This window comes from Oncorhynchus keta, chromosome 21 (genome assembly GCF_023373465.1).
Source record: "Oncorhynchus keta strain PuntledgeMale-10-30-2019 chromosome 21, Oket_V2, whole genome shotgun sequence".
NCBI lineage: Eukaryota > Metazoa > Chordata > Actinopteri > Salmoniformes > Salmonidae > Oncorhynchus > Oncorhynchus keta.
Window position 1 is genome coordinate 29873725 of NC_068441.1, and position 27623 is coordinate 29901347.

General features: G+C 45.7%; 1 protein-coding gene and 1 pseudogene across 2 annotated transcripts; one reads left to right on the forward strand and one right to left on the reverse strand.

The window, feature by feature from the left end:
* Positions 1–315: 315 nt before the first annotated feature.
* On the forward strand, positions 316–7813 carry LOC118400434 (TBC1 domain family member 20-like). Of its 2 annotated transcripts, none has more exons than XM_035797307.2 (8): positions 316–589; positions 1309–1541; positions 1669–1749; positions 4450–4636; positions 4781–4882; positions 5004–5145; positions 5617–5801; positions 6310–7813. In XM_035797307.2, the coding sequence occupies exons 2-8, from the start codon at positions 1346–1348 to the stop codon at positions 6575–6577; spliced, it is 1161 nt and encodes a 386-aa protein (XP_035653200.1). In that variant the 5' UTR covers positions 316–589; positions 1309–1345; the 3' UTR covers positions 6578–7813. The 2 variants fall into 2 exon arrangements, with proteins under 2 accessions (XP_035653200.1, XP_035653199.1); XM_035797306.2 differs by having other exon boundaries at positions 1356–1541.
* A 1108-nt stretch (positions 7814–8921) lies between these two features.
* LOC118399890 (ranBP-type and C3HC4-type zinc finger-containing protein 1-like) lies at positions 8922–17463 on the reverse strand (annotated as a pseudogene).
* Between the last annotated feature and the right edge of the window lie 10160 nt (positions 17464–27623).

The window sequence follows — 27623 nt, forward strand, 5'->3', positions numbered from 1 at the left end:
ATCGGATAAACACTCCAAACAGCCGACCCAACCGCTCAGAGGCAGTCCTCATGGTCCTAATATTTTGTGAACTGTATGACTTAGATAAGGAGAGATTGTGTGAAAATGTTGGAGAGGCTGAACAGGGTTGAGGTGGTGTAGTGTGGGGAAAAAAAGTGGAGACTAGGGCTCTAGTTCACTTTCTTAGAGAAACACATGAAGACAATTTAATGTACTGTAGGAAGGCCGTGACCTTCCACACACTCCAGTACAGTAGGTGGCGGTGTAAACACCTTAAATGTTGGCTGCGATCCGACAACCCAATCCCAAAGAAGAAGGAAGCAGCAGCAGCAAGCAGCAAGCAGCAGCAGCAGCAGCTAGCTACCTTGTGCAGGCAATAATGATTTGGCCTATTTCACTGGACCAGCTTGGCAACTGGCTATGTCTCTAGCTTGTAGGAGTAACCATTTGTAATGTATAATCAATTTGGTTGTGGAAGAAAATTATATCGATCAAGTAATCTACGATGACAATAGGACTATCGTGGAAACCATGAAAAGATCTAGAAGTGTTGGTGCGTCTTCACCTTTGAATGGGATAGGAAAACAAGGTATGTATTGCTAGATGGCGTAATGGACATTTGTTTAAAAATGTGTATATATATATATATATATAATGTGTGTGTTTTTAGTTAACGTTAGCTAGCTAACTAGTTACCTGAATTAGTCGGAAGGTGTCTGTCTAACTAGTTAGATATTTGTTATGTTTGCGCGTAATTCGTGTTAGATTAACTAGCTAGCGAATGTCACGAGCTGGAAAAAGTACCTAGCTAACTAGCTAATTGCATTAACGTTCGCTAACGTTATCTAAAAACATATAATTGACTGGTAAGGTTACCCGTTGATATGGAGACATGGTCTCCTAAGTAATTCATCAAACATAAGGACAATAATAAATACTACTAGTAATTACTGGCTTCCTTGAAAGACATTTTAGGTACCTAAATAACTCACATTTCTTCATACTGTAAACACACAATTATTCCCATTGTGTGGCATAGTGGCATCACTATCAAGCAAAGTGCAGGGGGACTGTCTTACAAATCCAGGCATAAGGTCATGAAGTGGGCTCACTACATTACATGATGGCTGGCAACTCTGAGAAGTTGGTTATTTTACTGGAGTCTTCCCTCACTTTAGTGAGCTGGGAGTCTGCAGTTCAGTTTTGTGAGTGATGTACTTGGTTGTCTGTTGGCCGTTTGGCCTCTCCACTTCCGAGTATAGCTATCTCCGGAGGATGTTCTGGCTAATGGCCACTGTGTTACTGTAGCTGCTGTGGGTTGAGGGACCTCAGCTGAACCATTGTCATGTGGACAGATGGCGACTCCCGGAGGAAGAGGAAGGTGGCAGAGATCTCTCAGGCCCTGAATGTGACGCCTGTGGATGTGGCGGCACTAAGGAGGATGGCCATCAGTGAGGGGGGGCTGCTCACAGACGAGATCCGCTGTAAAGTGTGGCCCCGGCTGCTGAATGTGCCTACCGACACCCTGCCTGAGAAACCAGGTAAGCTACCTGGGCAGTGGGCACTGCTACTGACAGACCATAGATGCCACTGAGGCTACAAAGGATACTAGACCACAATTAAGTGCAGGGGCACATATTCACCCTTTTCCCATTGTCTTTTCTCCAGAGGAAATAGAGAGGGAGAATAATAAGGACTATAACCAGGTGCTGTTGGATGTCCAGCGTTCCCTTAAAAGGTTCCCTCCTGGTGAGTGACACACATTTGTATTTATTAGGGATCCCCATTAGCCAAGGCAGCAGATACTCTTCCTGGGGTCCAAACACATTAAGGCACTCACATTTGTATTTTTAATTTAACCTTTATTTAACTAGGCAAGTCAGTTAAGAACAAATTCTTTTTTACAATAACGGCCTACCGGGGAACAGTGGGTTAACTGCCTTGTTCAGGCAGAATTATTATAATATTTTTTTTTTACCTTGTCAGCTCTGGGATTCAATCCAGCAACTTTTTGGGTTACTTGCCCAAAGCTCTAACTACTAGGCTTACCTGCCTCCCCACATTACACATAAAACAAAAGATAAAACACTACATCATGTAACATTGTTACACCACTACATATCTACAACACAAAATGTATGATGCCACCATACAACAATATTACAATGTGCATGTGTGTGTAGAGTGCATTTGCTAGCGCCTGTATGCGTGTGTCTGTACCTGTGTCTTATCAGTCCCTGCTGTTCCTTAAGGTGTATTTTTATCTTTTTTTTTGTTATCAGATTCTACTGCTTGCATCAGTTACCTGATGTGGAATAGAGTTCCATGTAGTCATGTCTCTGTAGTACTGTCGCCTCACATAGTCTGTTCTGGACTTGTGAAGAGACCTGTGGCATGTCTTGTGGGGTATGCATGCACACCTCAGACTGTGTTCTTAGAATAGCACTAAATCATGTCAGGTTGTGTTTTGTCATTGTCTGTTTTGGCTGTCCCTCTTGAATTTGACTTGTGTGATGCAGATGTACAGGTATGCAACTCTGTCATTTTGTATTTGTTTCTTTTGGAGGGTGTTCTATGTGTCACTACTTTCTTTATTAAAGCAGCAGCAATCCTAGCGGTTGGAGCATTGGCCCAGTAACCTAAAGGTTGGTAGTTTGAATCCCGTAGCCGACAAGGTACAAATCTGCCGGTGTGCCCTTGAATATAGCACTTAACCCCAATTGCAGCAATGTTGCTGTTGTTAATGGCGGAACTTGCCCGAGATGGAGTTGGGATATGCAAAAAGCACATGGACAAATATGCACCCACCTAATAATAATAATAATAATTATTATTATTATTAAGAAAGTCCAAAAATTGATAAAGAAGAATCTGATTTACTGAGCGCTTTGAAATTCTGCCATGCTTGTTTCTCGGGCATGGTCCGGGAAAGTTTTGCCATTTTTGTAAATTAAAGGCATGATGGTTTTATGGCGAAATCCTGCACAGAGTCTTCACCGTGCGCTGCCACTTTAAGAGTGCAGCAGCAGTCACGAAGGAGGAAATAAAGATGACTCTTCCGGCTCTGTGTAGGGGCTATCGGTTAGCGCGGCAGTTTGACGGTGTGTGCAACTCTGAAGAAGTATTGTAGTTTCAGCGTGCTTAGTTTATATATTTTAAAGTTTGATCGTCTTTATCGCGCTACCCCTGATGCTTTAGAACCGTTCAAGCCTCTGATCACATGGATTACTAGCAACATTGTTGCAAGCTTTTGTCAAACAACCAACGATTGTGTCAGATGGACGAATGCACGTTCAAGCCTGGATCAACAGCTAAAAAGTTCATTATTAGTTCGCCAAAGGTACTGAAAATAAAAGGGAACACAGCACAAAGAGATACATTATTTCAGTGTAAAGAACTGAAGGAGATAGAAAGAGCTCTTTCTATCTCCTTCAGTTCTTTACACTGAAATAATTTATCTCTTTGTGCTATGTTCTCTTTTATTTTCAGTACCTTTGGCGAACTAATAATGAACTTTTTGACTTTTTAGTTAAAGGGAGGTTACGTGAGTTTGTTTTATTGAACTGTTGATTTTGTGTGGGACTATTGACATTTGGCCAAGAAGCTTTTTGGACATTATAAGGCCTTCTGTTTTGTCTATGGACACATTCACACACACATTCACACTCCTCCACTGGGAGGTAATACAGTATATTGCAAATTCTCTAAGGTGTATGACTGAGTTCCTGTTGACATCAGTGCATAAAGGCCAAGTTATTCATTTATTTCAATTTATTTCACCTTTATTAAACCAGGTAGGCCAGTTGAGAACAAGTTCTCATTTACAACTGCGACGAATATGTAGCGAGGACCAGCCAACGAGAGCATACAGGTCACAGTGGTGGGTAGTATATGGAGCTTTGGTGACAGAACAGATGGCACTGTGATCGACTGCATCCAATTTGCTGAGTAGAGTGTTGGAGGCTATTTTGTAAATTACATCGTCGAGGATCGGTAGGACAGTCAGTTTTACGAGGGTATTTTTGGCAGCATGAGTGAAGGAGGCTTTGTTGCAAAATAGGAAGCCGATTTAATTTTGGATTGGAGATACTTAATGAGTTTGGAAGGAGAGTTTACAATCTTGCCAGACACCTAGGTATTTATAGTTGTCCACATATTCTAAGTCAGAGCCGTCCAGAGTAGTGATGCTGGGCGGGCGGGTGCGGGCAGCGATCGGTTGAAGAGCATGCATTTCGTTTTACTAGCATTTTTAAGAGCAGTTGGAGGCCACGGAAGGAGTGTTGTATCGCGTTGAAGCTCGTCTGGAGGTTTGTTAACAGTGTCCAAAGAAGGACCATATGTATACAGAATGGTGTCGTCTGTGTAGAGGTGGATCAAAGAATCACCTGCAGAAAGAGTGACATCGTTGATATATAGAGAGAAGTATCTTTGACCTCTCTCCCTGTTTAGGCATGCCAGACAAGCAGCGTGAGGGCCTCCAGGAGGAGCTGATTGACATCATCCTGCGGGTGCTGGGAAGGAACACCCAGCTGCACTACTACCAGGGCTACCACGACATCGTGGTCACCTTCCTACTTGTGCTGGACGAACGTCTGGCCACTGCTCTGGTAGAGAAACTCTCTACGCACCACCTCAGGTGGGTCTTTGTCTGTTTTGGTGTTCCATTCACACAGGAGCTTGGCTTTAAAATGGGGGTTAAGAGAACAGAAAAGAGAACGTAGCCAGCCTAATCCTGGTTCAATTTGTCACGTTGTGGTCCTTTGCTGTTCCTTTACTGCAGGGACTTTATGGACCCAACTATGGACAACACTAAACACATCCTTAACTATCTGATGCCAATCATCGAGAGGATCAACCCAGAGGTGCATGACTTCATGCAGCAGTAAGCATCTCTTCTCTTGTTCTGTTAGTACAATCAGTAACTAGTCAAATAATCAATGAGCACAACTAATGAAGATACAATACCAATAATTTTACTAATGTTCCACTGAATGTGTCTCCAGGGCAGAGGTGGGCACCATCTTTGCCCTTAGCTGGCTCATCACCTGGTTTGGCCACGTCCTATCAGATTTCCGCCACGTTGTGCGGTTGTATGACTTCTTCCTGGCCTGCCATCCTCTGATGCCAATCTACTTTGCTGCTGTGGTGAGTGTCCTCTAAAGTGGAGCCCAACATAACCCTCTCCTTTTTTCCTTTGGTCAGGGGCTAGATCATTCTTAGAGTTCAAATGTGCCTCAAATCAAGTGTTTGCTTATGAAAAACATATTTTTTATTTTTGCAGCAGAGCTTAGCTAACCATTTATGCTGTGCTCTTCCCTTTGGACAATAGCTTCTAAATTGCCCCTGAGGAGTTTAATAAAACTGCAATAGATTCAATAGATTCATAGACCAGGGTTTCCCAAACTTTTTGCCCTAGCACTAAACATCTGATTCAAATAATCAAACCTTGATGAGTTGGTTATTTGAATCTGCTGTGTAGTGGTAGGATAAAAACCAAAACGTACACCGAGGGGGCCCCAATACAGAGTTTGGGAAACCTTGGCATAGGCCATATACCGCATGCTGTAAACGAGTTGTTGTATTGTGTGTGCACTGTTTGGTCGGTGTCTATTCCAGATTGTGCTGTACCGAGAGGACGAGGTGTTGGACTGTGAGTGTGACATGGCGTCGGTGCACCACCTCCTGTCCCAGATCCCCCAGGACCTGCCCTACGAGACACTCATCAGCCGTGCAGGAGACCTCTTTGTCCAGTTCCCCCCCTCCGAGCTGGCCAGGGAGGCTGCCCAACAGTACAGTCAACAGTAAGATTGTCTACCTACTTTCTCGCTTGTCTCTTTTTGCCACAGTCTCCCATGGATCCCCCCCTACAGATCCTCTACCTCCTATCTCCTGTCTGTCTTTTGCTCTCTTTCGCACCCTCCCTCTGCTACCTGCTGTTGAGTCACAGCCCCTCAACACGCTCGGGTGAGATGGTGTGAACTGTCGCTTTAATAACCTGATACTAAGAGAATTCTGTTCCTTCCTTCTCATTAGCCTGTATGACTGTTACTATCATGTACTTATTCCCAGCATATTTAAACAATAACACGTGAATTTTAACTTATACATACCCCAAGCTAAGGTACTGTATATTTAGGAAAATACATGTCCGTCCTTCTGAGGTTTGCTCTCCTATACCACTAGTAGTATAGGTGAACTATAGAACTAGTTTGTTGTAGAAGTAACAAGGTTTGCCCCAAACAGCTGTGACTTCCCCTGCGTTGTCCCAACAATAGCTGGCTGGCGTTAATGTTTTCCTTGGTCTCTCAGGACAGCAGCTTCCACCTTTAAAGACTTTGACCTGGTCTCAGAGCAGCAGCGGCCTGACTCAGTCCTGCGAAGGCGGCTGAGGGAGAAGCAGGCGCTGGAAGGAGCAGCTGCAGGGGCCATGGTGGCGATGGCACAACCCACTGTGGCCCGACGCTTCGTACGACTGGCCGTGATGGGGCTCACTGTGGCCCTGGGGGCAGCTGCCCTCACCCTGGTCAACACAGCCCTGGAGTGGGTGCCCAAACTGGACTTGCATCTCTTCCCCTGAGCGAGCGGGGGACTTGGAGGGAACAAATGGGGGCTGACGTACAGACTTAAACAGGGCGGCTATTACAGCAGAAGACGTACACGAGAGGGAAAGAGAATATGGAGTTCTGTTCCTTATCATGAAGGACGAGAATGGAACAGAGACTTGACTGTTGACTTTGTCTTTAATTTATATTTGTAAATAAATTAACTGGATACTGATAAATGTCGTGCACAGAGGGATGAAGCTATTTATGTGATGGCAAGCGGCAACTATTAAGGCTTTGGGTTACTAGTTGAAGAGCAGTCACTGGGCTCGAAACTGCTGCCAATGAAGAGTGTGATTGTGTCTGAGATGGCATACTTGTCCCTATGTAGTGTACTGTATATAGGGTGCCATTTCAGATGCTGTGTGTGCATGCTATTCGGTTCAAGGGTGAGTTAAATGAGCCTCACATGGGCCATGTTGGCACAATGACAGAGTTCTCGCAAGCGCCCCCTGGCCTGCTCCCCCCGCTTTCAAATTGCCTGCCCTAAAAAACGTCCTTTTCATTACTGTACCAAGACCAAATACACAACTCCCATCTTTGTATGTTTAGCACTTAATTGTCATTTTCTAAAGCATTAACTTATAGGAAATATAATTTTTGCACAAACACACCACCCATATTTGTCATGGATGACAATTTGCATAAGTTATGCCTAAAATGAGTTATAGGTTAGCTTTGTGATCTCGGACAAAGCACCGATGGCACAGCCAGATATCCCATAAGCCCTGACTGGATCCCATGCTTTTATTGCACAATAATTAAATCCTATTTAGTTAGTTCCACATGTCTTCACATTTCAGCAGAACTCATTATACTCACCAAATGGCTTGGTTGAAGAAAGGACAAGGTTTTTGCACATTTCATTTTTAGCAATGTCACTTGAGCTTGTTGACAGAGTTAAAAAAAAATGTGATTCATTGGACCTGCTCATTTGTTCAACAGAACACAATTATGTGTATAATCATGTGTAGTCGACTTGATTGCGACACAGATACTCAGCAGTGCCTATTTTGGATATCAAACAATACAGCTCCATCAGTCTTATTTACAATAGGTGGATTTTGTTGCACAGAAATTGCCTCATTCTGTATCATTGTACTAAATGTTTTTTTCTGCCTTTTATGTTGATTTCTGTTATGTCATGAGAACAATTAAAACATTTACAAGATCAAAGCAAATAAACTACCTAGGTTGAGTGGACAATTGTATCTGTTTAGTTCCCTATGTGCTTATACAGTATTTCTTTAGGGTCAATGCAGTCTATGGTTTATACAGTCTCTGCTTACACTAAGGGCTAAAAATGAATCTTCCAAGCAGTAAAAGTAGAAAATCTATTTTGTTTGATCATTCATCAAGAAAAGTTTTTCATTCCCAAAGTAAATAATGCTTTACATTGGTCAAACATTTGATTGTAGACATTGTGCTCTGCAATGGTATTATCCTTTTAAAAAAGTACCTCATGAACACACGGCTTGCAGTGTTAAATTGTCTACGCTGAACAGATTGGCTGTAGTCATCAATGACAAAAATGTATGGCTTCTGCTTGGAGTGTTCAAACAAACACTTCCAAGATCAGGCTGGAGGAATGGTCAAACCATACTACAGAATAAATTTGATTGTTCATTACCACCTTTTGATAACAACTTGTAAAATCTAACAGAACAAATTAATGTTAAATACTCCATTAGAGTTGTACATGCTCTGTCAAAAGTCAAATTAATCTGCTTGACTTGTTGCTGTGTATAGTTATCCCCGTTATATGTATCTTTTACATTGTCTAGTATTGATGAATTAAGGTCCTGACTAGCACTTTATGGAGACCCGTCTCAGTTTACTACTTAAGTTAAACAATTAGCCAACATGACATTTATTTTCTACGTCAAAGACAATATTGAATATTCTTCCAGGGTCGGAGACTTGCCATTCAACAAAAACATAAAGAAAACATGCTTCTTGAATTTATATCACAACCCTGTTTTGTTCAAATGGAGTGTCCCCTGTCAGATAAAGGTGGTGATATGACAATTTACAAATTATTTTGCATGTACAGTGCAAAATAATATCAATCTCCCAAATAGGTAATACAATTAGTGATAAAGCAATGTCATTTGAACTCTCAGTTAAACACCAGGATAATGTTATTCCGTTAGGTTATTCTCATATCGGGAATCATCAGACACTCAATGGTGTTCAAAGTTCCAACATAAAATGAATATAAAGTTCCTTTGGAAGTAAGACCAGCCAGTGTCTTCACAAAGAACTGAACAGAATCCTAACAAGTTATGTGCACAACTTTACACAAATCATCCCTTGACATCAGTGCATGAGTTTTTCAAAATCCAGGTTAGGATTGAACCCATACTGAGCAGGGCCAAATGGGCATGCAGGGCACATGCCCTGGGTTGACACGGGAACAGCACTCCAGCAGGATTCCTGTAGGAATGAGAGTGAAACTCCAGAGTTAAGTTCCGGACAGGTCGGGACAGGATCAACAGTCCACATGAAGTACAGGATTCCATTTTTTTTTTTGTTATAAGCCGTTTTAGAAGGCCATATTGTTTCGAATTTTTTTGGCCCCTGTCCCTCCCAACAGTAACACGCGTTCTTCAGTCTTCAATCACTACCTTTATCAGTAGGCAGGCATAAAACAGTAGCTAGCTAAAGGTTCTCTCATCTCGTGAGCACTGAGCATGCAATTAAAATGAGCAAGGGACAGGAGTGATTTGTATCGGGACAAGACAAGAAAGTAATAGAACTGTTACGCATTATATAATTGTTGCGGGATCAGTACAGTACGGGACAAAATTGACAGGATTAGACGGACAGGAATGAATTCTCACTCCCGTGTCAACCTCTAGGGGACAATATTTTTTAAATGTCAATAGTTCCACATTTCAACGACTTAACCTCAAACCAACTATAAAGTTCCTTCAGAAAGTGTTCACACCCCCCACAGCCTGGGGGGTGTGTTACAGCCTGAATTTAAATGGATTCAATTTAGATTTTGTGTCAATGGCCTACACATAATACCCAATAATGTCAAAGTGGAATTATGTTTTTGGAAATGTTTACAAATTCATTAAAAATGACAAGCTGAAATGTATTGAGTCAATAAGTATTCAAAAAAATATATAAAATAATAACTTTGTTATGGCAAGCCTAAATAGGTTCAGGAGTCAAAATTTGCTTAACAAGTCACGTAATAAGTTGCATGGACTTTAATTTCTTCTCTATACCCCACACATACAATTATCTGTATGGTCCCTCAGTCGAGCAGTGAATTTCAAACATATATTCAACCACAAAGACCAGGGAGGTTTTTCCAATGCCTCGCAAAGAAGTGCACCTGTGGTTAGATGGGTAAAAAAATTAAAAGCAGACATTGAATATCCCTTTCAGCAAGGTGAAGTTATTAATTACACTTTGGATGGTGTATCAATACACCCAGTCACTGTAAAGATACAGGCATCCTTCCTAACTCATTTGCCGAGAGGAAGGAAACCGCTCAGGGATTTCACCATGAGACCAATGGTGACTTTAAAACATTAGAGTTTAATGGTTGTGATAGGAGAAAACTGAGGATGGATCAACAACATTGTAGTTACCCCACAATACTAACCTAAATGACAGAGTGAGAAGAAGGAAGCCTGTACAGAATACAAATATTCCAAAACATGCCTGTTTGCAATAAAGCACCAAAGTGAAACTGCAAAACGTGGCAAAGAAATTAACTTTTTGTCCTGAATACAAAGCATTATATTTGGGGCAAATCCAACACAACACATCACTGAGGACCACATTACATATTTTTGAGCATGGTGGTGGCTGCATTATGTTATGGGTATGCTTGTTTTTTAGGATAAAAATTAACTAATAGAGCTCAGCAAAGGCAAAATCCTTTAGGAAAACCTGGTATTCCAACAAACACTGGGAGACAAATTCACCTTTCAGCAGGACAATAACCTAAAACACAAGGCTGGCATGAGGCATACACTGGAGTTGCTTACCAAGACGACATGAGTGGCCTAGTTAGAGTTTTGACTTAAATCGTCTTGAAAATCTATGGCAAGACTTAAAAATGGCTGTCTAGCAATGATCAACAACAAACTTGACTTGAATAATTGTTTTAATAATAATGTGCAATTATTGTACAATTCAACTGTGCAAAGCTCTTAGAGACTTACCCAGAAAAACTCACAGCTGTAATTGCTGCCAAAGGTGATTCTAACATTTATTGACTCAGGGGTGAATACTTATGTAAATTAGATAATTCTGTATTTAATTTTCAATACATTTGCAAACATTTTAAAAAAATATATGTTTTCACTGTCATTATGGGGTATTGTCTGTAGATGGGTGAGAAAAAAATAATATTTAATCCATTTTGAATTCAAGCTGTAACACAACAAATGTGAAATAAGTCAAGGGGTATGAATACTTTCTCAAGGCACTGTAAATTGTATAAATTCATATAAAATATTTAAAGCATTTAATGAGACAACTAAAAGATGTGCAACAAGAAAATATAGTTCCATTTATATTGTGTAATTTATTGACGGTCCCTAACTAGCACCAGAGATAGGCTATCTAATATCAAACCAACTTTGCCAAGGTCACACACCAGCCGGCTGAAGCTACACTACCGTTCAAAAGTTTGGGGTCACATAGAAAGGTCCCTGTTTTTGAAAGAAAAGCTAATTTTTTGTCCATTAAAATAACATAAAATTGATCAGAAATACCGTGTAGACATGGTTAATGTTGTAAATTACTAAAACATGGCAAAATGTGTAGAATTGTAGGAAATGTGCTGTTTTCCTGCCCTACATGTTGGTGACCCGGGGTCCCAGATGTGTCAGTCCGGCCCTGTAATTGAGGATTGTTGAGGATTGTTGAGGATTGAAAATGAGTCATCCTTGCCCGGTTTGTACCATAGAAAATGATAGAGGACACTTCTTTATATCTGTCCCATTATGGTGACTGTGCGCACACAAGCAGTGCCAATGAGGCCAACTCCATTTTGAAGTGGTCCATTTTCTTATTCTACTACTTCTATGAGTTGGTAAACAAACTGAAAGGATCCACACTGCCACCTGGAGTGTGTTGTCTGAACAGGTATAAAGCCAAGGTTGGCGATTTACTGCCACCTGCAGTTATGGAATATTTGCTCACAAGCATAATTCATTGGCTGGTTCCTCCTGATGACCTGGATGGAATTATGTAATCCTTCCTTAACCCATAAGAAGTCCCACCCAGTTGACTACTTCAAAATGATGAAAGTCCTCAATGGCGCAGCTCATGCTAAAACAGGCTTTTGGGCACTCGGGTCCTCTATGATTCTTTATGCTGTGTCCCCATATGGACTACCCACCCAGCACTACATTGAGATGGAGTGGGGCCCCTCAGTGGCAGTTCTGGCATTTAGGTTGGCAACGCACGCCATTGACTCAACATCCACAGCTTCCTGAGTTATCCCTGAGTTGTAGCTCGTAAAAATCGGTTGCAACACTCACTACCGAGTTCCGAACTGCCTCTGGAAGCACGTCAGCACAATAACTGTTTGTCGTGATCTTCATGAAATGGGTTTCCATGTAGCAGCAGCACACAAGCCTAAGATCATCATTCGCAATGCCAAGCGTCAGCTGGAGTGATGTATAGCTCGCTGCCATTGAACTCTGGAGCAGTGGGAAATGTGTTCTCTGTAGTGATGAATCACGCTTCCCCATCTGGCAGTGCAAGGGACAAATCTGGGTTTGGTGGATGCCAGGAGAACGCAACCTGCCTGAGTGCATAGTGCCAACTGTAAAGTTCGGTGGAGGAGGAATAATGGTCTGGGGCTGTTTTTCATGGTTCAGGCTAGCCCCCTTAGTTCCAGTTATTGAAAATCTTATCTTATCTTAGCCCTACAGCATACATGACATTCTAGACGATTCTAAGCTTCCAACTTTGCAGGAACAGTTTGGGGAAGGACATTTCCTGTTTCAGCATGACAATGCCCCCGTGCACAAAGCAAGGTCCATACAGAAATGGTTTTTCAAGTTCGATGTGAAAGAATTTGACTGGTCTGCACAGAGCCCTGACCTCAACTCCATTGAACATCTTTGGGGTGAATTGGAACGCCGACTGCGAGCCAGGCCAAATTGCCCAACACCAGTGCTCGACCTCACTAATGATCTTATCTCCGCAGCAATCTAGCGGAAAGACTTCCCAGAAGAGTTGAGGCTGTTAGAGCAGCAAAGGGGGGACCAACTCCATATTAATGCCCATGATTTTGGAATGAGATGTTTGACGAGCAGTTGTCCACATACTTTTGGTAATGTAGTGTATTTTAGGTTATCACTGGGAAGTGTTTACCTACTTAGATGTAAAATGAGAAATCAGATGGATTATATCTGATCTAAGATATCGGAATGCCTTAATAAAGAGTATAGCAGTCAAACTGGGCATGGTAAGTTTATCTTAGCTCAAATCTGGTAACCATAGTGATATGTTTGAAATGGAGCCATAGGGTAGGTCTAAGAAGAATAGTCCAGCATGGTGGGGTATTAGAGTGGGGAGGCAGAGTAGCTGTAACTGTAAGAGTACAGTTTGGAGTAAGTGTATTTATAAGAGTAACTGTAACTGAAGAGAAATGGTCTTATGTTCGGAGTAGCTGTAAATTTCAGAATAACTGTAACTGAAGAGTTATTGTCTTATTTTTGGAGTAGCTGTAAATTTCAGAATAACTGTAACTGAAGAGTTATTGTCTTATGTTCGGAGTAGCTGTAAATGTCAGAATAATTGTAACTGAAGAGTAATTGTCTTATGTTCGGAGTAGCTGTAAATGTCAGAATAACTGTAACTGAAAAGTAATTGTTTTATCTTCAGAGTAGCTGTAAACGTCAGAGTAACTGTAACTGTCGGATTAACAGTAACTGTAAGAGAAACTGTCTTACGTTTGGTCCCCAGCGAGCCGGCCTGGTGACCCAGCAGATCTCAGTCTTACACATCAGTCAGAAGATCCAGTCACAGCCATCCTGCTTCTGAATTACTACTTTGGACAGTGCATGGCCTCCCCGTTCTGCAGTAAGGACTATCGAAGAAGACAACAGAAGCTCACGGTTAGGTTTACCCATAAATATCATATCACAGTTCAATAGTGTAATAAGCCAATTGTTGGTTTAATCAAGGTCAGGTTCACCTTTAGACTTCTCATAATAGTTCAGTAGTGTAATAGGCTGATAGTATGTGTAATCAAAACCCATATACTCCATATCACAGTTGAGTAGTGTGATAGGCGGATAGTATGTTTCATCAAAACTCGCTATAGGCTTCATATTGCAGTTCAGTAGTGTAATAGGCCGATAGTATCTCATGTTCAATCAAAAACAGGTTTGGTGGAAATCCACTGGGATTCTCTGCCTCAAACCTTATTACAGGGGCTGAGTCACTGGCTTACTGGTGCTCTTTTATCACTGACGTGATCTTGTTTCAGGATAGTAAGTTGGTGGTTGAAAATATCCCTCTAGTGGTGCTTTGGCAAAGTGGGTGGGGTTATATCCTGCCTGTTTGGCCCTGTCCGGGGGTATCGTCGGATGGGGCCACACTGTCTCCCGACCACTCCTGTCTCAGCCTCCAGTATTTATGCTGCAATAGTTTATGTGTCGGGGGGCTAGGGTCAGTCTGTTATATCTAGAGTATTTCTCCTGTCTTATCCGGTGTCCTGTGTGAATTTAAGTATTCTCTCTCTCTCTCTCTCTCTCTCTCTCTCTCTCTCTCTCTCTCTCTCTCTCTCTCTCTCTCTCTCTCTCTCTCTCTCTCTCTCTCTCTCTCTCTCTCTCTCTACCTCTACCTCTACCTCTACCTGAACCCTAGGACCAGGACTCCTGGCCTGATGACTCCTTGCTGTCCCCAGTCCACCTGGTCGTGCTGCTGCTCCAGTTTCAACTGTTCTGTCTGCGGCTATGGAACCCTGACCTGTTCACCAGACGTGCTACCTTGTCCCATACCTGCTGTTTTCAACTCTCTAGAGACAGCAGGAGCGGTAGAGATTAAAAAATACTTTGAATGATCGGCTATGTAAAGCCAACTGACATTTAATCCTGAGGTGCTGACCTGTTAGACCCTCTACAACCACTGTGATTATTATTATTTGACTCTGCTGGTCATCTATGAACATTTGAACATCTTGGCCATGTTCTGTTATAATCTCCACCCGGCACAGCCAGAAGAGGACTGGCCACCCCTCATAGCCTGGTTCCTCTCTAGGCTTCTTCCTAGGTTTCGGCCTTTCTAGGGAGTTTTTCCTAGCCACGTGCTTCTACACCTGCATTGCTTGCTGTTTGGGGTTTTAGGCTGGGTTTCTGTACAGCACTTTGTGACATCAGCTGATTGATTGAAATGGTGAGCAGAAACAGGGCTCTAACACTTAGAGGGAAATAACTATCTGTCTATTACCACATTACCTTCAGCATCTGTATGGTCTGTTTTGCAGCCATGTCTTTCTCAGCTCTGATCCGGAGGTCGTCTTGAAACTCCTTACAGTTCCTGTCTTTGTGGATGGCCTTAAAAGGAGGCAGACAAAAATGTTGTTGTCCAGGCACCCATCTTTATCTTCATAATTTATTTTAGCATTCAAGGGGGGACCAGGGAGGAGGAGTGAGAGAGAAAGTTGACATACCTTGCAGAGGAGACAGTTGTTCTCTGCAGAGCTCACACATAAACTCGTTGACTTCGTCCTCAAAGATGCCCCAGCCAGCGCAGTCAGGAGTTTTGCACTGGTAGCTGTTCTCACTCCACCTCTCAGTGATACTGAGCCTCAGCTCTAGAAACTTCCGGTTCTCCTCCCGAGAGAGAAGCTAAAGAGACAAAGAACAGGTCACTGTGTAAAGTACAACAGAATTGACTAAATATGTGTTATGGTGATGTGTATCTTTCACAAAAACATCTTTGGGTCTTTTAAAGCACCCTTCATAAATTATACAAGGTAATGTCATCACTTGATACAGATAACCATCGTGAGATAGCCTGGGTACAGGTTGTACAGGTTGTTTTTTTCCTTAGCCAACAAAGCATAAACAGACTGGCTGCCAGGCTAAGAGTGAGAGCACCAGCAGGACTCACAGATTTGATCTCCCGGTCATGCAGCTTGCTATCACAGCTGTAGTTTTCGTCCTCATAAGGGCAGGTCACCTCTGCATACATGTTGTTCAATATGGTTCCTTTAAGACACTACCAACTTAGAAAACACACCCAAATAAGAAGGTCTTTAACCTGTACACATCTCTAATTACTTTATTATTTAGATGGCAGTTTTGTTATTTTTGTATTTATTACAGATGAAACATTCACAGAAACATATTTAATATTGATACAAGGTGAGTAAGACAACAATCCTATTAGATTTCCATTTATTTCATATTAAACATAAATTAGTATTTCATGTCTATATTATTAATAGCAGTGGAGCGACAGTGATCTACTCAAGAGAATACCAGCCAGGGCTTTGTCTCAATAGTTGTAGCTTTATTTCTTTGTGCACGAGACAATGGAACCCAGTAGTCAAGATGAGTCATACCTGCAGAAAACATGCAGGCACTACCGCAGTGTGGCTCCCTCCACTGGCAGAAGGGAGCAGTAGCAGATAGGAAAGTCCAGCTACTCCATGTTGGAGACGAGGACGCAGCGTCCGTTTCCACCACTCAAGACATTCTTCTCCCGCTCTTCCTCCAATGCCTTTATCATCTCACTTACTTAAGTATATTTTAATGATTACATTTACTTTTGAGACTTAAGTACATTGTAAATCCAATACAAATAGTATTTTACTGGGTGACTCACTTTTACTTGAGTCATTTTCTATTAAGGTATCTTTACTTTTACTCAAGTATGGGTACTTTTTCCAAAACAGCAAATGTGTTTAAATCCCTGTTAATGAGCCTTTCTTCTTTGCCAAGATAATCCATCCACCTGACAGGTATGGCATATCAATAAGCTGATTAAACAGCATGATCATTACGGGTCTCTCAGACCCACACGCCCGGGCCGCATTGGCTTGTTAGCATAGGTGTACACAGGGCATGACCAGCCCACCTGGTTGTCACACACACACACACACACACACACACACACACACACACACACACACACACACACACACACACACACACACACACACACACACACACACACACACACACACACACACACACACACACACACACACACACACACACGCATGCAAGCACCCACACACGCACGCACAAACATTAATGTAGAAACAAATGGTTATTGTATATACAGTGGGGAAATTTTGGGGAAATTATATTATTTTAAACTAATACAATTGCTCAGAGAAATATATTTTGTTTAGGGCAATTCCACAGTAACAGAGTGATGCGATTTTTCACTTTAAAATGTATGCCAAACAAAAACTAATGATTGCAAAGTTAAATAAACCATACGACTCTATGCACAAGGACTACTTATAACAATTTCCACTGAAAATTTTACATGAACATATTTCAGAACAGTGCAGATATAAAGTTTGATAACAGCATGACAGAATGACGGTTTGTGCTGTTTGTGCCGTCATTCTGTTACCAAACTTTGCAATATAGAAGTCGGAAGTTTACATACACTTAGGTTGGAGTCATAAAAACTTGTTCACCAGCTATCCGTAGCTCAGGGAAGAAATCTGTGGGAATGCGCAGAGAGTGAACCATAGGCGTGAACAACACCGGCAGCAAAAGGTAAAGCCCTGTATGGGATTGTTTTGAGTACATTGCTGGAAAGGACTAAAGAAAATGTATTGTAGTGTCAGAAGATGGTTGCGTGTGTGGAACAGAGATAAAAGGGAAACCCAACCTACCTCAAAGTTCATCTATACAGCGCCCACAAAGAATCATACAAACAGTTTCAGAATAAAGACAAGGTGAGACAGTCAACAGCTATTCGTAGCTGCACATCAGGGCAACCAACTTGAACAGTTTGCATGAAAAGAGCAGAAACATGGCAAGCTCATTCAAATGAGTTTACAAAAATAAAAGCAATAGTTAGTTTATTCATCCAGTCTGGCAAGACTGTGCGGTGAGAGAGCATTCAGAAAATTCAACCAAACACTTGACCCCAAATGTAATAGTCCTGGCACGGGTTGATTGCTTTGCAAATGGATACAGCAACCCTTAAAGTTAAGGAAATTCTGAAAGAGGCATGAAAAACAACCCTGTGTGTTTACGGATGGAGCAAGAAAGTACTGACTGCTTCTTTTATGTGCGTATCAGTCTGCTTCTATCACCCCTCCTCCAACAAGGCACAGCATAGGCAAGGCACAACAGATCACCGACCATTTCGAATTCCACCATACCTATACTCCTCTATGCAATCTGGTTTCCGAGCTGGTCATGGGTGCACCTCAGCCACGCTCAAGATCCTAAACGATATCATAATCGCCATCGACAAAAGACAACACTGTGCAGCCGCATTGATCGACCTGGCCAAGGCTTTCGACTCTGTCAATCACAGCATTCTTATCAGCAGACTAAACTGCCTTGGTTTCTCAAATGTCTGCCTCGCCTGGTTCACCAACTACTTCTCAGACAGAGTTCAGTGTGTCAAATCGGAGGGCCTGTTGTCCGGACCTCTGGCAGTCTCTATGGGGGTTCCAAAGGGTTCAATTCTTGGGCCGACTCTATTCTCTGTAGACATCAATGATGTCGCTCTTGCGGCTGGTGATTCTCTGATCCACCTCTTCGCAGATGACATCATTCTGTATACTTCTGGCCCTTCTTTGGACACGGTCTTAACTAACCTCGAGATGAGCTTCAATGCCATACAACTCTCCTTCCGTGGCCTCCAACTGCTCTTAAATGCAAGTCAAACTAAATGCATGCTCTTCAACTGATCGCTGCCCGCCCGCCTAGCATCACTACTCTGGACGGTTCTGACATAGAATATGTGGACAACTACAAATAACTAGGTGTCTGGTTAGACTGTAAACTCCCATTCCAGACTCATCTCCAATCCAAAATGAAATCTAGAATTGTGCAACAAAGCATCCTTCACTCATGCTGCCAAACATACCCTCGTAAAGCTGACTATCCTACCGATCCTTGACTTCGGCAATGTCATTTACAAAATAGCCTCCAACACTCTACTCAGAAAATTGGATGCAGTCTATTATAGTGCCATCTGTTTTGCCACCAAAGCCTCATATACTACCCAACACTGTGACCTGTATGCTCTCGTTGTCACGCCCTGGTCGAAGTATTTTGTGTTTTCCTTTATGTATTTGGTCAGGCCAGGGTGTGACATGGGTTTTTGTATGTGGTGTGTAGCTTAGTGGGATTGTAGCTTAGTGGGGTGTTCTAGGAGAGTCTATGGCTGTCTGAAGTGGTTCTCAATCAGAGGCAGGTGTTTATCGTTGTCTCTGATTGGGAGCCATATTTAGGCAGCCATATTCTTTGTTTGTATTGTGGGTGATTGTCCTGATGTCCTTAGTCTGTGTTAGTTTGCACCAGTTAAGGCTGTTTCGGTTTTCACTACGTTTATTGTTTTGTAGAGTTTGTGTTTTGGATGCGTGTTACGTTGTGTAAATAAACATGGATCACAATATACGCGCTGCAGTTTGGTCCGACTCTCCTTCACCATTAGAAAACCGTGACAGAATCACCCACTCTAAACGGACCAAGCAGCGTGTCAACAGGCAGGAGCAGCCCAAAGAGGAGCTGCGTATTAAGGATTTCTGGACATGGGAGGAAATCCTTGACGGGAGAGGACCCTGGGCTAAACCAGGGGAGTGTAGCCGCCCAAAGGTGCAGCAGGAGAAGAGGAAACAGGAGCAGCCCAAAGAGGAGTACTGTATGGACTATACTTCTTGGGAGGAGATAGACAGGTGGGCGGTCGACCCAGGGAGAGTGCCGGAGCCCGCCTGGGATTCGATGGAGCAGTGCGCGGAAGGTTACAGGAGAATGAGGTTGGCGAAGCAAGCACGACGGCGCGGACGGAAGCCCGGGAATCAGCCCCAAAAATGTATTGGGGGGGCTTACAGGGAGTATGGCAACGCCAGGTAGGAGACCTGCGCAAACTCCCTGTGCTTACAGGGGGGCTAGAGAGACCGCGGGTATCGGCCGGGCTAGATTGAGCGTCGAGCCAAATGTCATGAAGCCGGCTCTACGCATCTGGTCCCCAGTGCGTCTCCTTGGGCCGGCTTACATGGCACCAGTGTGGGAGATTATGTGCATGATTTGATAACAAAAGAGAAGGGTACACTTATGGGTTCATCACCTGTTCTGGTAAAATGAATTTTCTATTGTATAGGGCAGGAAGCGGATGGAGGCCGTGGGGGTATGGGATAGCTGAGAAACATTCCTAGACCAGCTGGGCATACAAGGATCAAAGAGGTTGTCAAAGGACGGGGTCAGCCAAAGGACCAACTGATGGATTACAGATATCAATCACATCACAGGGGAGATACAAGTCTGTTTGATCTTAGACAACCATATGAAAAGAAGGTGACCCGAACAGCTGGGCACCCTAAAGCTAAAGGAGATAAAAGACGCATGCAGAGGGACACAGAGTTAATTACAGAGCCAAAGCATAGGGCTGTAAAATAGAGGAATGTAAACTATTTTTAGTATAGCTGGACACACTAGAAACTGAGGAGACACAGTCTGCTGATCCTGGATAGTGCACAAACAAAAGAATGCATTTAGCTAAGTGCAGGAACAGCAAGGGTATTGTAATCTGCCGAAAGCAGATGTGGGCGTTACTGGTCTGAACAAACAAGACGCACGGATTGGATGTAACTGTATTTGCATTGGGGGATGAACTAAAGATGTATGCATGGAGATAAAAGGGAGAGGGAGAGCTCTGGAGGTCGTGAGTCCCGTGGGTTCTGCGGGGCTCTCCGACTTATGATACGGGTGTATTAAAAGTCTATCATTGAATTCAAAGTTCTTGGTCGTGTCATGTTTGAATCGATTGGCCACTACACCAGCCTTGCGCTCGGTGTCTCCGGTTCGCCTACATCGCCCAGTACGGGCTATTCCACCTCGCCGCACTGGCAGGGCAACCGAGAGTATTCAACCAGGTAAGGTTGGGCAGGCTCGGTGCTCAAGAGCTCCAGTGCGCCTGCACAGTCCGGTCTATCCAGTACCACCTCCACACCCCAGCCCTCTGGTAGCAGCTCCCCACACCAGGCTTCCTGTGCGTGTCCTCGGCCCAGTACCACCAGTGCCAGCACCACGCATCAGGCCTACAGTGCGCCTCGCCTCTCCTGCGCTGTCGGAGCCTTTCTCCTCTCCTGCGCTGCCGGAGTCTCCCGCCTGTCCGGCGCCGCTGCCGGAGTCTCCCGCCTGTCCGGCGCCAGAGCCCCTCAGCCCAGAGGCGCCAGAGCCCGTCAGCCAGGATCCGCCAGAAGTGCCCGTCGGCCAGGATCTGCCAGTCGGCCAGGATCTGCCAGTCGGCCAGGATCCGCCAGTCGGCCAGGATCCGCCAGTCAGCCAGGATCCGCCAGTCAGCCAGGATCTGCCAGATCTACTAGTCAGCCAGGATCCGCCAGAAGTGCCCGTCGGCCAGGATCTGCCAGTCGGCCAGGATCTGCCAGTCGGCCAGGATCCGCCAGTCGGCCAGGATCCGCCAGTTAGCCAGGATCTGCTAGGTCTGCTAGTCAGCCAGGATCCGCCAGTCAGCCAGGATCTGCCGGAACCACCAGCAAGCCAGGATCTGGTAGATCCATCAACCTGCCTGAGCTTCCTCTCACTCCCGAGCTTTCTCTCACTCCCGAGCTTTCTCTCACTCCCGAGCTTCACCTCAGTCCCGATCTGCCTCAGTCCCGAGCTGTCCTTCAGTCCCGATCTGCTCCTCAGTCCAGTGTGGTTCTGGGTGAGGACTACTAGGCCATGGTCGGCGGCGAGGGTGGTCTATCCAGGGACGCGAGGAGAGGGGACTAAGACAATTGTGAAGTGGGGTCCACGTCCCCCGCCGGAGCCGCCACCATGGACAGACGCCCACCCGGACCCTCCCTATTGATTTGAGGTGCGTTCGGGAGTCCGCACCTTAGGGGGGTTCTGTCACGCCCTGGTCGAGGTATTTTGTGTTTTTCTTTATGTATTTGGTCAGGCCAGGGTGTGACATGGGTTTTTGTATGTGGTGTGTAGCTTAGTGGGATTGTAGCTTAGTGGGATTGTAGCTTAGTGGGGTGTTCTAGGAGAGTCTATGGCTGTCTGAAGTGGTTCTCAATCAGAGGCAGGTGTTTATCGTTGTCTCTGATTGGGAGCCATATTTAGGCAGCCATATTCTTTGTTTGTATTGTGGATGATTGTCCTGAGTGTCTTGATGTCCTTAGTCTGTGTTAGTTTGCACCAGTTAAGGCTGTTTCGGTTTTCACTACGTTTATTGTTTTGTAGAGTTTGTGTTTTGGATTCGTGTTACGTTGTGTAAATAAACATGGATCACAATATACGCGCTGCAGTTTGGTCCGACTCTCCTTCACCATTAGAAAACCGTGACACTCGTTGGCTGGCCCTCGCTTCATATTCGTTGCCAAACCCACTGGCTCCGGGTCATCTATAAGTCCTTGCTAGGTAAAGCCCCACCTTATCTCAGCTCACTGGTCACCAAAGCAGCACCCACCGATAGCACGCGCTCCAGCAGGTATATTTCACTGGTCACCCTCAAAGCCAATTCCTCCTTTGCCCCCCTTTCCTTCCAGTTCTCTGCTGCCAATGACTGGAACGAATTGGCTTTGGGGGTGACTGAAAAAACGATTTCTCCCAAAAACACAACTTGTAACGTATAAGCAGGGAGTCAGGAAGCAGGTGCAGTAGGTGAGTTTAATACTAAGAAACATGAAGATAATCAAAACAGGAGTAATGTACAGAACGTAAACAAAACCAATACTGCCTGAAGATTGGGTGATATGGGTGATAATGAAGTCCAGGTGTGCGTAACAAAGGGTAGAAGGTGTGTGCAATAATGGCTGCTAGCTGTGCATAATGTGGGTTGCCTGGACAGGTGGTTAGTAGACCTGGTGTGAGAGAGCGGGAGTAGGCTTGACATAACTATAGGCCTACAGCACATAAATGGCTCCTAGCCTCCCATGCATAAGGCTACACTAAAACTGAAACTTGATAATATAATCACAAAATATAAATGTAATGTATGAAGACATGTAAACTATATTGTCATTGTCTGAGAGGAGGAGGGACATTTATGACGAAATGAGAGGTATATAAACCAATGTACATGTAACGATGGGCAGAATTCTCTTAAAATAAACGTTGCTGACTATTGTAGACTGGCCTCTGTCTGTTTCATTTCAACAAGAACCTTACAAATTCTTGGTAACAGACCGAGTAGTTTAATTGAAGTTCAGTTTATGGACATTGAAAACATAATTCTCTTAACAAATACAGTGACAATTAAAAGATACACCCAGTTTAGTCCAATCAATGTAAGCTAAATATGATGTGGCTGTCCATGATTCTGATTTCTGTGTGCGTGTGCGCATTTGTGCAAGTAGAAAACATGTTGACTCACCCTACTTGTAGAGAAACACCAATGCCATCCTCCTCTCTTTGATGTTGATGAAACGGTCTATCACTCTGTCATACTGTAAAATACTTATATGTTTTGTTGTCCTAGGCTACCTGGCTAAAATGCTTGCTCTCTAACCTAACATGAATGGGCAACTTTAGCTAGTTAACATCAGCCTTCTACATCTAGCTACATATTGCACTTCCATCCTCTCAGGCCAGGGGCACAACAATGTATGAATTAATGATTGGATCAGAATCGCATTATAGTCATTGGCCAGTATGGGGAATTACGTAAAACCAGAAGTCCAAATCACTATCTCCATCTATAGTTAATTTAGGAAAGGGACAATTGTCGCTAGATGGCTAGCCAGCCACCGGAGGACAACAACACAACGAGATGCAAAAATTCGATTTTTTTCAATAATTGATTTATTTATTTCACCTTAAATGAGGTATGATAGGAATGAGGCCAAATCCAAGCTCGCTTCCCTTTACATCTTTTTTTTGCAACGCCAGGACCATTCACATTTGTGCTCGCTCCGTTTATCTCACCGCTGATTGGCTCATTTTTGTATACTTTTTTTTGTCAAGGGAGACCGGATGCTTCCTGGCTTCCGTGGGCTTCAATGCTCGGGCGGCAGCAATGTCATACTCGTTTGGACCAGACAGCATCAGATAGATGGCTTACACGTAGAGAGACAGAGGGGCGCTGTTTTGCTCACCGGATGCTTTCTCGAGTGAGACACATTCAGCCTCTTGCGAAATTAAGGCAAATTATGAAACACAGACAGACGAAATATACATTATTTTATTTTAGTATTGCCTTTCCCTTTGCATCAATGAATACACGCCACTGATCAGAAGTCTAAGTGAAAAGCGAAACGAAACGTAATGACCTGACTAGATCATAAATGAACAATTGTCCAGACAGAGGCTTGAGTTTGCGAATTGACGGTTTATTAAACCAACTTTACACAGGCTACTGTTTGGGCCGTAGCACACGCCAAATAGATGACAGATAACCCACAAGCCAATCGTGACCTTCTCTTGTGAAGCCCAGACGTAAGAGAGAGAGAACAAAGGCTGAACCTGGTCTTAACTTCCAATGCTCCACCCCCCTGCCCAACCCCCCTCCACGCCACTCCGCCAACCACCAGGATGCCCGGCATCAGAACATTCCAGGCATTCCCGTGATTGGCAGATAGCAGGTTGATTGACATGTCGGACCCCGCGAACACCGGGTACTGGTCAGTACAACACAACCACCTCCTAGCCTAACACATAACACACAGCTGTCTGTGCGGGTCGCTACACAGCCCCCCCACCACAAAGTCCCTCGTCCCCGAGGGAACAAACAAAGTCTCTGAAGCGACCCGGAGGTCTCCTTTGCCTGCGTGGCCGTGATGGTCGCAGAGTGCCCCTCTGGGAACCAGGGGATGAAGGCAGGGATATGGGTGACAAGGAAGCGGGAACGGGTAATACAGTCCGTGGCTCTGGGGAACCACGCGGTGACACAGGGGGGGAGACAGGGGGAGTGGGCTGTCTGGAGCCTTGTCTGCGGCACCTGAGGGTGGGTGCCTGGAGAATGTCATTGCCAGAGAGGGGAATTGTGGGGGTTCCTGGGGTTTGGGGAGAAGAGGCCCCTCTGTATGGGGCTAACCTGTCCCGGTGCAGTGCCACCTTTCTCCCCCTGGGAGGAAGCTGCACCCGGTACACAACCTCCCCTACCCTCTCCAGGACACTGCAGGGTCCCACCCAGTGACTGTCCAACTTGGGGCATCTGCCTTTTTTTCCTTAGGGGGCTGTAGACCCAGACCAGCTCCCCAGCCACAAAGTGCCTTCCCCGGGTGTGCACGTCATAGTTCCTTTTCTGCCTCACACCTGCATTCACCAGCTGCTCTCTGGCGAAGGTGTGGGCTGTCTCCAGGCGGTCCTGGAGTCTCCGGGCATACTCCGGCCCCGGAGGAACATGAGGGCTATCCAGGGGCCGACCAAACGCCATCTCCGCAGGGGTGCGGATCTCTCTCCCCAGCATGAGGAGGGCAGGCGTGCAGGAAGTGGAGTCTTGGACAGCGGAGCGGCATGCCATGAGGACCATAGGCAGGTGCTTGTCCCAGTCACGCTGGTGTTTGGAAGAGACGATGGCCAGCTGCTGTCCAAGCGTTTTGTTGAAGCGCTCCACAAGGCCATCACCTTGAGGATGGAGAGGAGTAGTGCGGGTCTTGTGCATACCCAGCCTCTCACACATGGTGGCGAACACACGGGACTCAAAGTTTCTGCCTTGGTCGCTGTGGATGACTCTGCAGCTCCAAACCTGCTGAACATCCCCGCTGTCAGGGCGTCGACGATGGTCTCTGCCTCCTGGTCAGGCAGAGCATAGGCCTCGGGCCATTTTGTGAAATAGTCCATGGCCGTGAGCACCCAGCGGTTTCCACTGTCTGTGGTGGGGAACGGCCCAACTACATCCACTCCCACCCTCTCCATGGGAGCCCCCACTGGGAACTGTTGGAGCTGAGCATGAGAGCGGCCTGGGGGCCCTTTCTCGCTGTGCAGTTGTCACAGCGGCGACAAAAGTCCTCCACATCCCTCTTGTGCTGCCCCCAGTAGAAGCCCTGACGGAGACGGAGCAGTGTTTTTGTGACCCCAAAGTGTCCAGTCCCCACCCCCCCATGAGTACTCTGGAGCACAGCCTCCCGCAATGCTTTTGGGACCACCACCTGCCACCTCTCCTCTCCCGTAGCTGACTCCTTCCATGCCCGCTGTAGCACGCCATCAGCCAGCCGCAGTCTCTCAAACTTCGACCAAAACCCTTTGGTCGCGAGTGAGAGCGCTGTCACCTCTTCCCATGGTGGCCTCACCTGCGCCTCTACCCACTGTAGCACTGGCTGTAGGTCTGTGTCCCGTCCCTGCTGCTGCCGCCATTCAGCCACGTCGACAGTCTGCAGCTCACAGCAGACAGGCCCGCTCGCCCGACACACTGTGGCACATACACCCTCCTCTGCCCGCAGCTCTCTCTCCCGTCCCTCTCTTCGTTCACAGTGGCGGCAGCCGTCTGCAGTACAGGGCCGACGGGACATGGCGTCGGCGTTGGAGTGGCGTGCCCCTGCCCTGTGCACCACCGTGAAGTCATACGGCTGAAGCTCCTCCAACCAGCGTGCCACCTGCCCCTCTGGCTCTCTGAAAGACATGAGCCACTGGAGAGCAGAGTGGTCAGTCCTTACAGTAAAGGGCAGACCACCCAGGTAGTACTTGAAGTGTTTGACGGAAGCCACAACAGCCAAGAGCTCCCGCCGGGTGACACAGTACCGCTACAGCTCATGTTTGTCAAATGTTTTGCTGAAGTACGCCACCACTCTCTCCCCCTCTGGCCCCACCTGGGCCAGCACCCCACCCATGCCCACATTGCTCGCGTCTGTGTCCAGGATAAAGGGCAAGGTGAGGTCAGGGGGGGCGAGCACGGGGGCCTCGATCAGTGCACGTTTGAGGGTGTTGAACGCCTCCTCACACTCCACTGTCCAAGTGAAAGCCTTGTCCTTCGGCAGCAGGCGGTTCAGTGGAGCAGCAACGCTTGAGAAGCCCCGTACAAACCTCCTGTAGTACGAGGCCAGGCCCAGGAAGCTCTTCAGCTGACGCTGGTCGGTGGGGGTGGGCCACTCTGACAGCCCCTACCTTGTCCTCCATGGTGCTGATCCCCTCCTTCCCCACTCGGTGGCCCAAGAAGGACACCTCTCTCCTCATGAAGTGGCACTTCTCGGGGTGGAGCTTCAGACCTGCGGCAGCCACCCTCTCCAGCACACGCCGTAGCGCCCCCAGGGCTGACTGGAAGGAGCTGCCATGGGCCAGGATGTCATCGAGGTATACCAGACACTGCTGTCGGGGGATGCCATCCAGCACCCTGTCCATCAAACGCTCAAAAGTAGCTGGAGCGTTGCACAGGCCAAAGCACAGGACCTTGAACTGCCAGTGTCCTCTGTTAGTGGAGAACGCAGTTTTGGCTCTGGCCTCTGGGGAGAGGGGCACCTGCCAGTAGCCACTGCGGAGGTCTAGTGAGGAGAACCAGGAGGACCCCTAACCAGGTCCAGCGACTCATCGATACGTGGTATGGGGTATGAGTCCTTCCTGGTTACCTCATTCAGCCGCCTGTAGTCCGCACAGCACCTCAGCTTGCCCCCCTTCTTCGGAACCATGACGACTGGCGCCGCCCAGGGGCTGTCTGAGGGCTCAATGAAGTCTGCCCGCTGCATCTCCAACACAGCCTTGTCTGCCGCCTCCTGGCGTGCCAGCGAGATACGGCGGGGACGCATCTTGATGGGTCGAGCATCACCTGTGTCGATCTCATGCTGCACCAGATGAGTCTGACCCACCTCTTCCTCACTCAACGCAAAGCTGTCTCTGTATTCAAACAGCAACTGCCACAACCGTTCCTGCTGCTCAGGGTCAAGACCAACACAGTTCCTCCCCCATATCTCCCTCACTGCAGACAGTGTCCTCTCCTCTCCCATCT

What these genes read in the sequence shown, in the direction of transcription:
- LOC118400434 (XM_035797306.2), top strand. Translation starts at nt 532, where the DNA reads ATGAAAAGATCTAGAAGTGTTGGTGCGTCTTCACCTTTGAATGGGATA. An exon ending in CCTTAAAAGGTTCCCTCCTG is followed by an intron (nt 1,750 to 4,449) that starts GTGAGTGACACA and finishes CTCCCTGTTTAG; the next exon opens with GCATGCCAGACAAGCAGCGT. An exon ending in CTCTCTACGCACCACCTCAG is followed by an intron (nt 4,637 to 4,780) that starts GTGGGTCTTTGT and finishes CCTTTACTGCAG; the next exon opens with GGACTTTATGGACCCAACTA.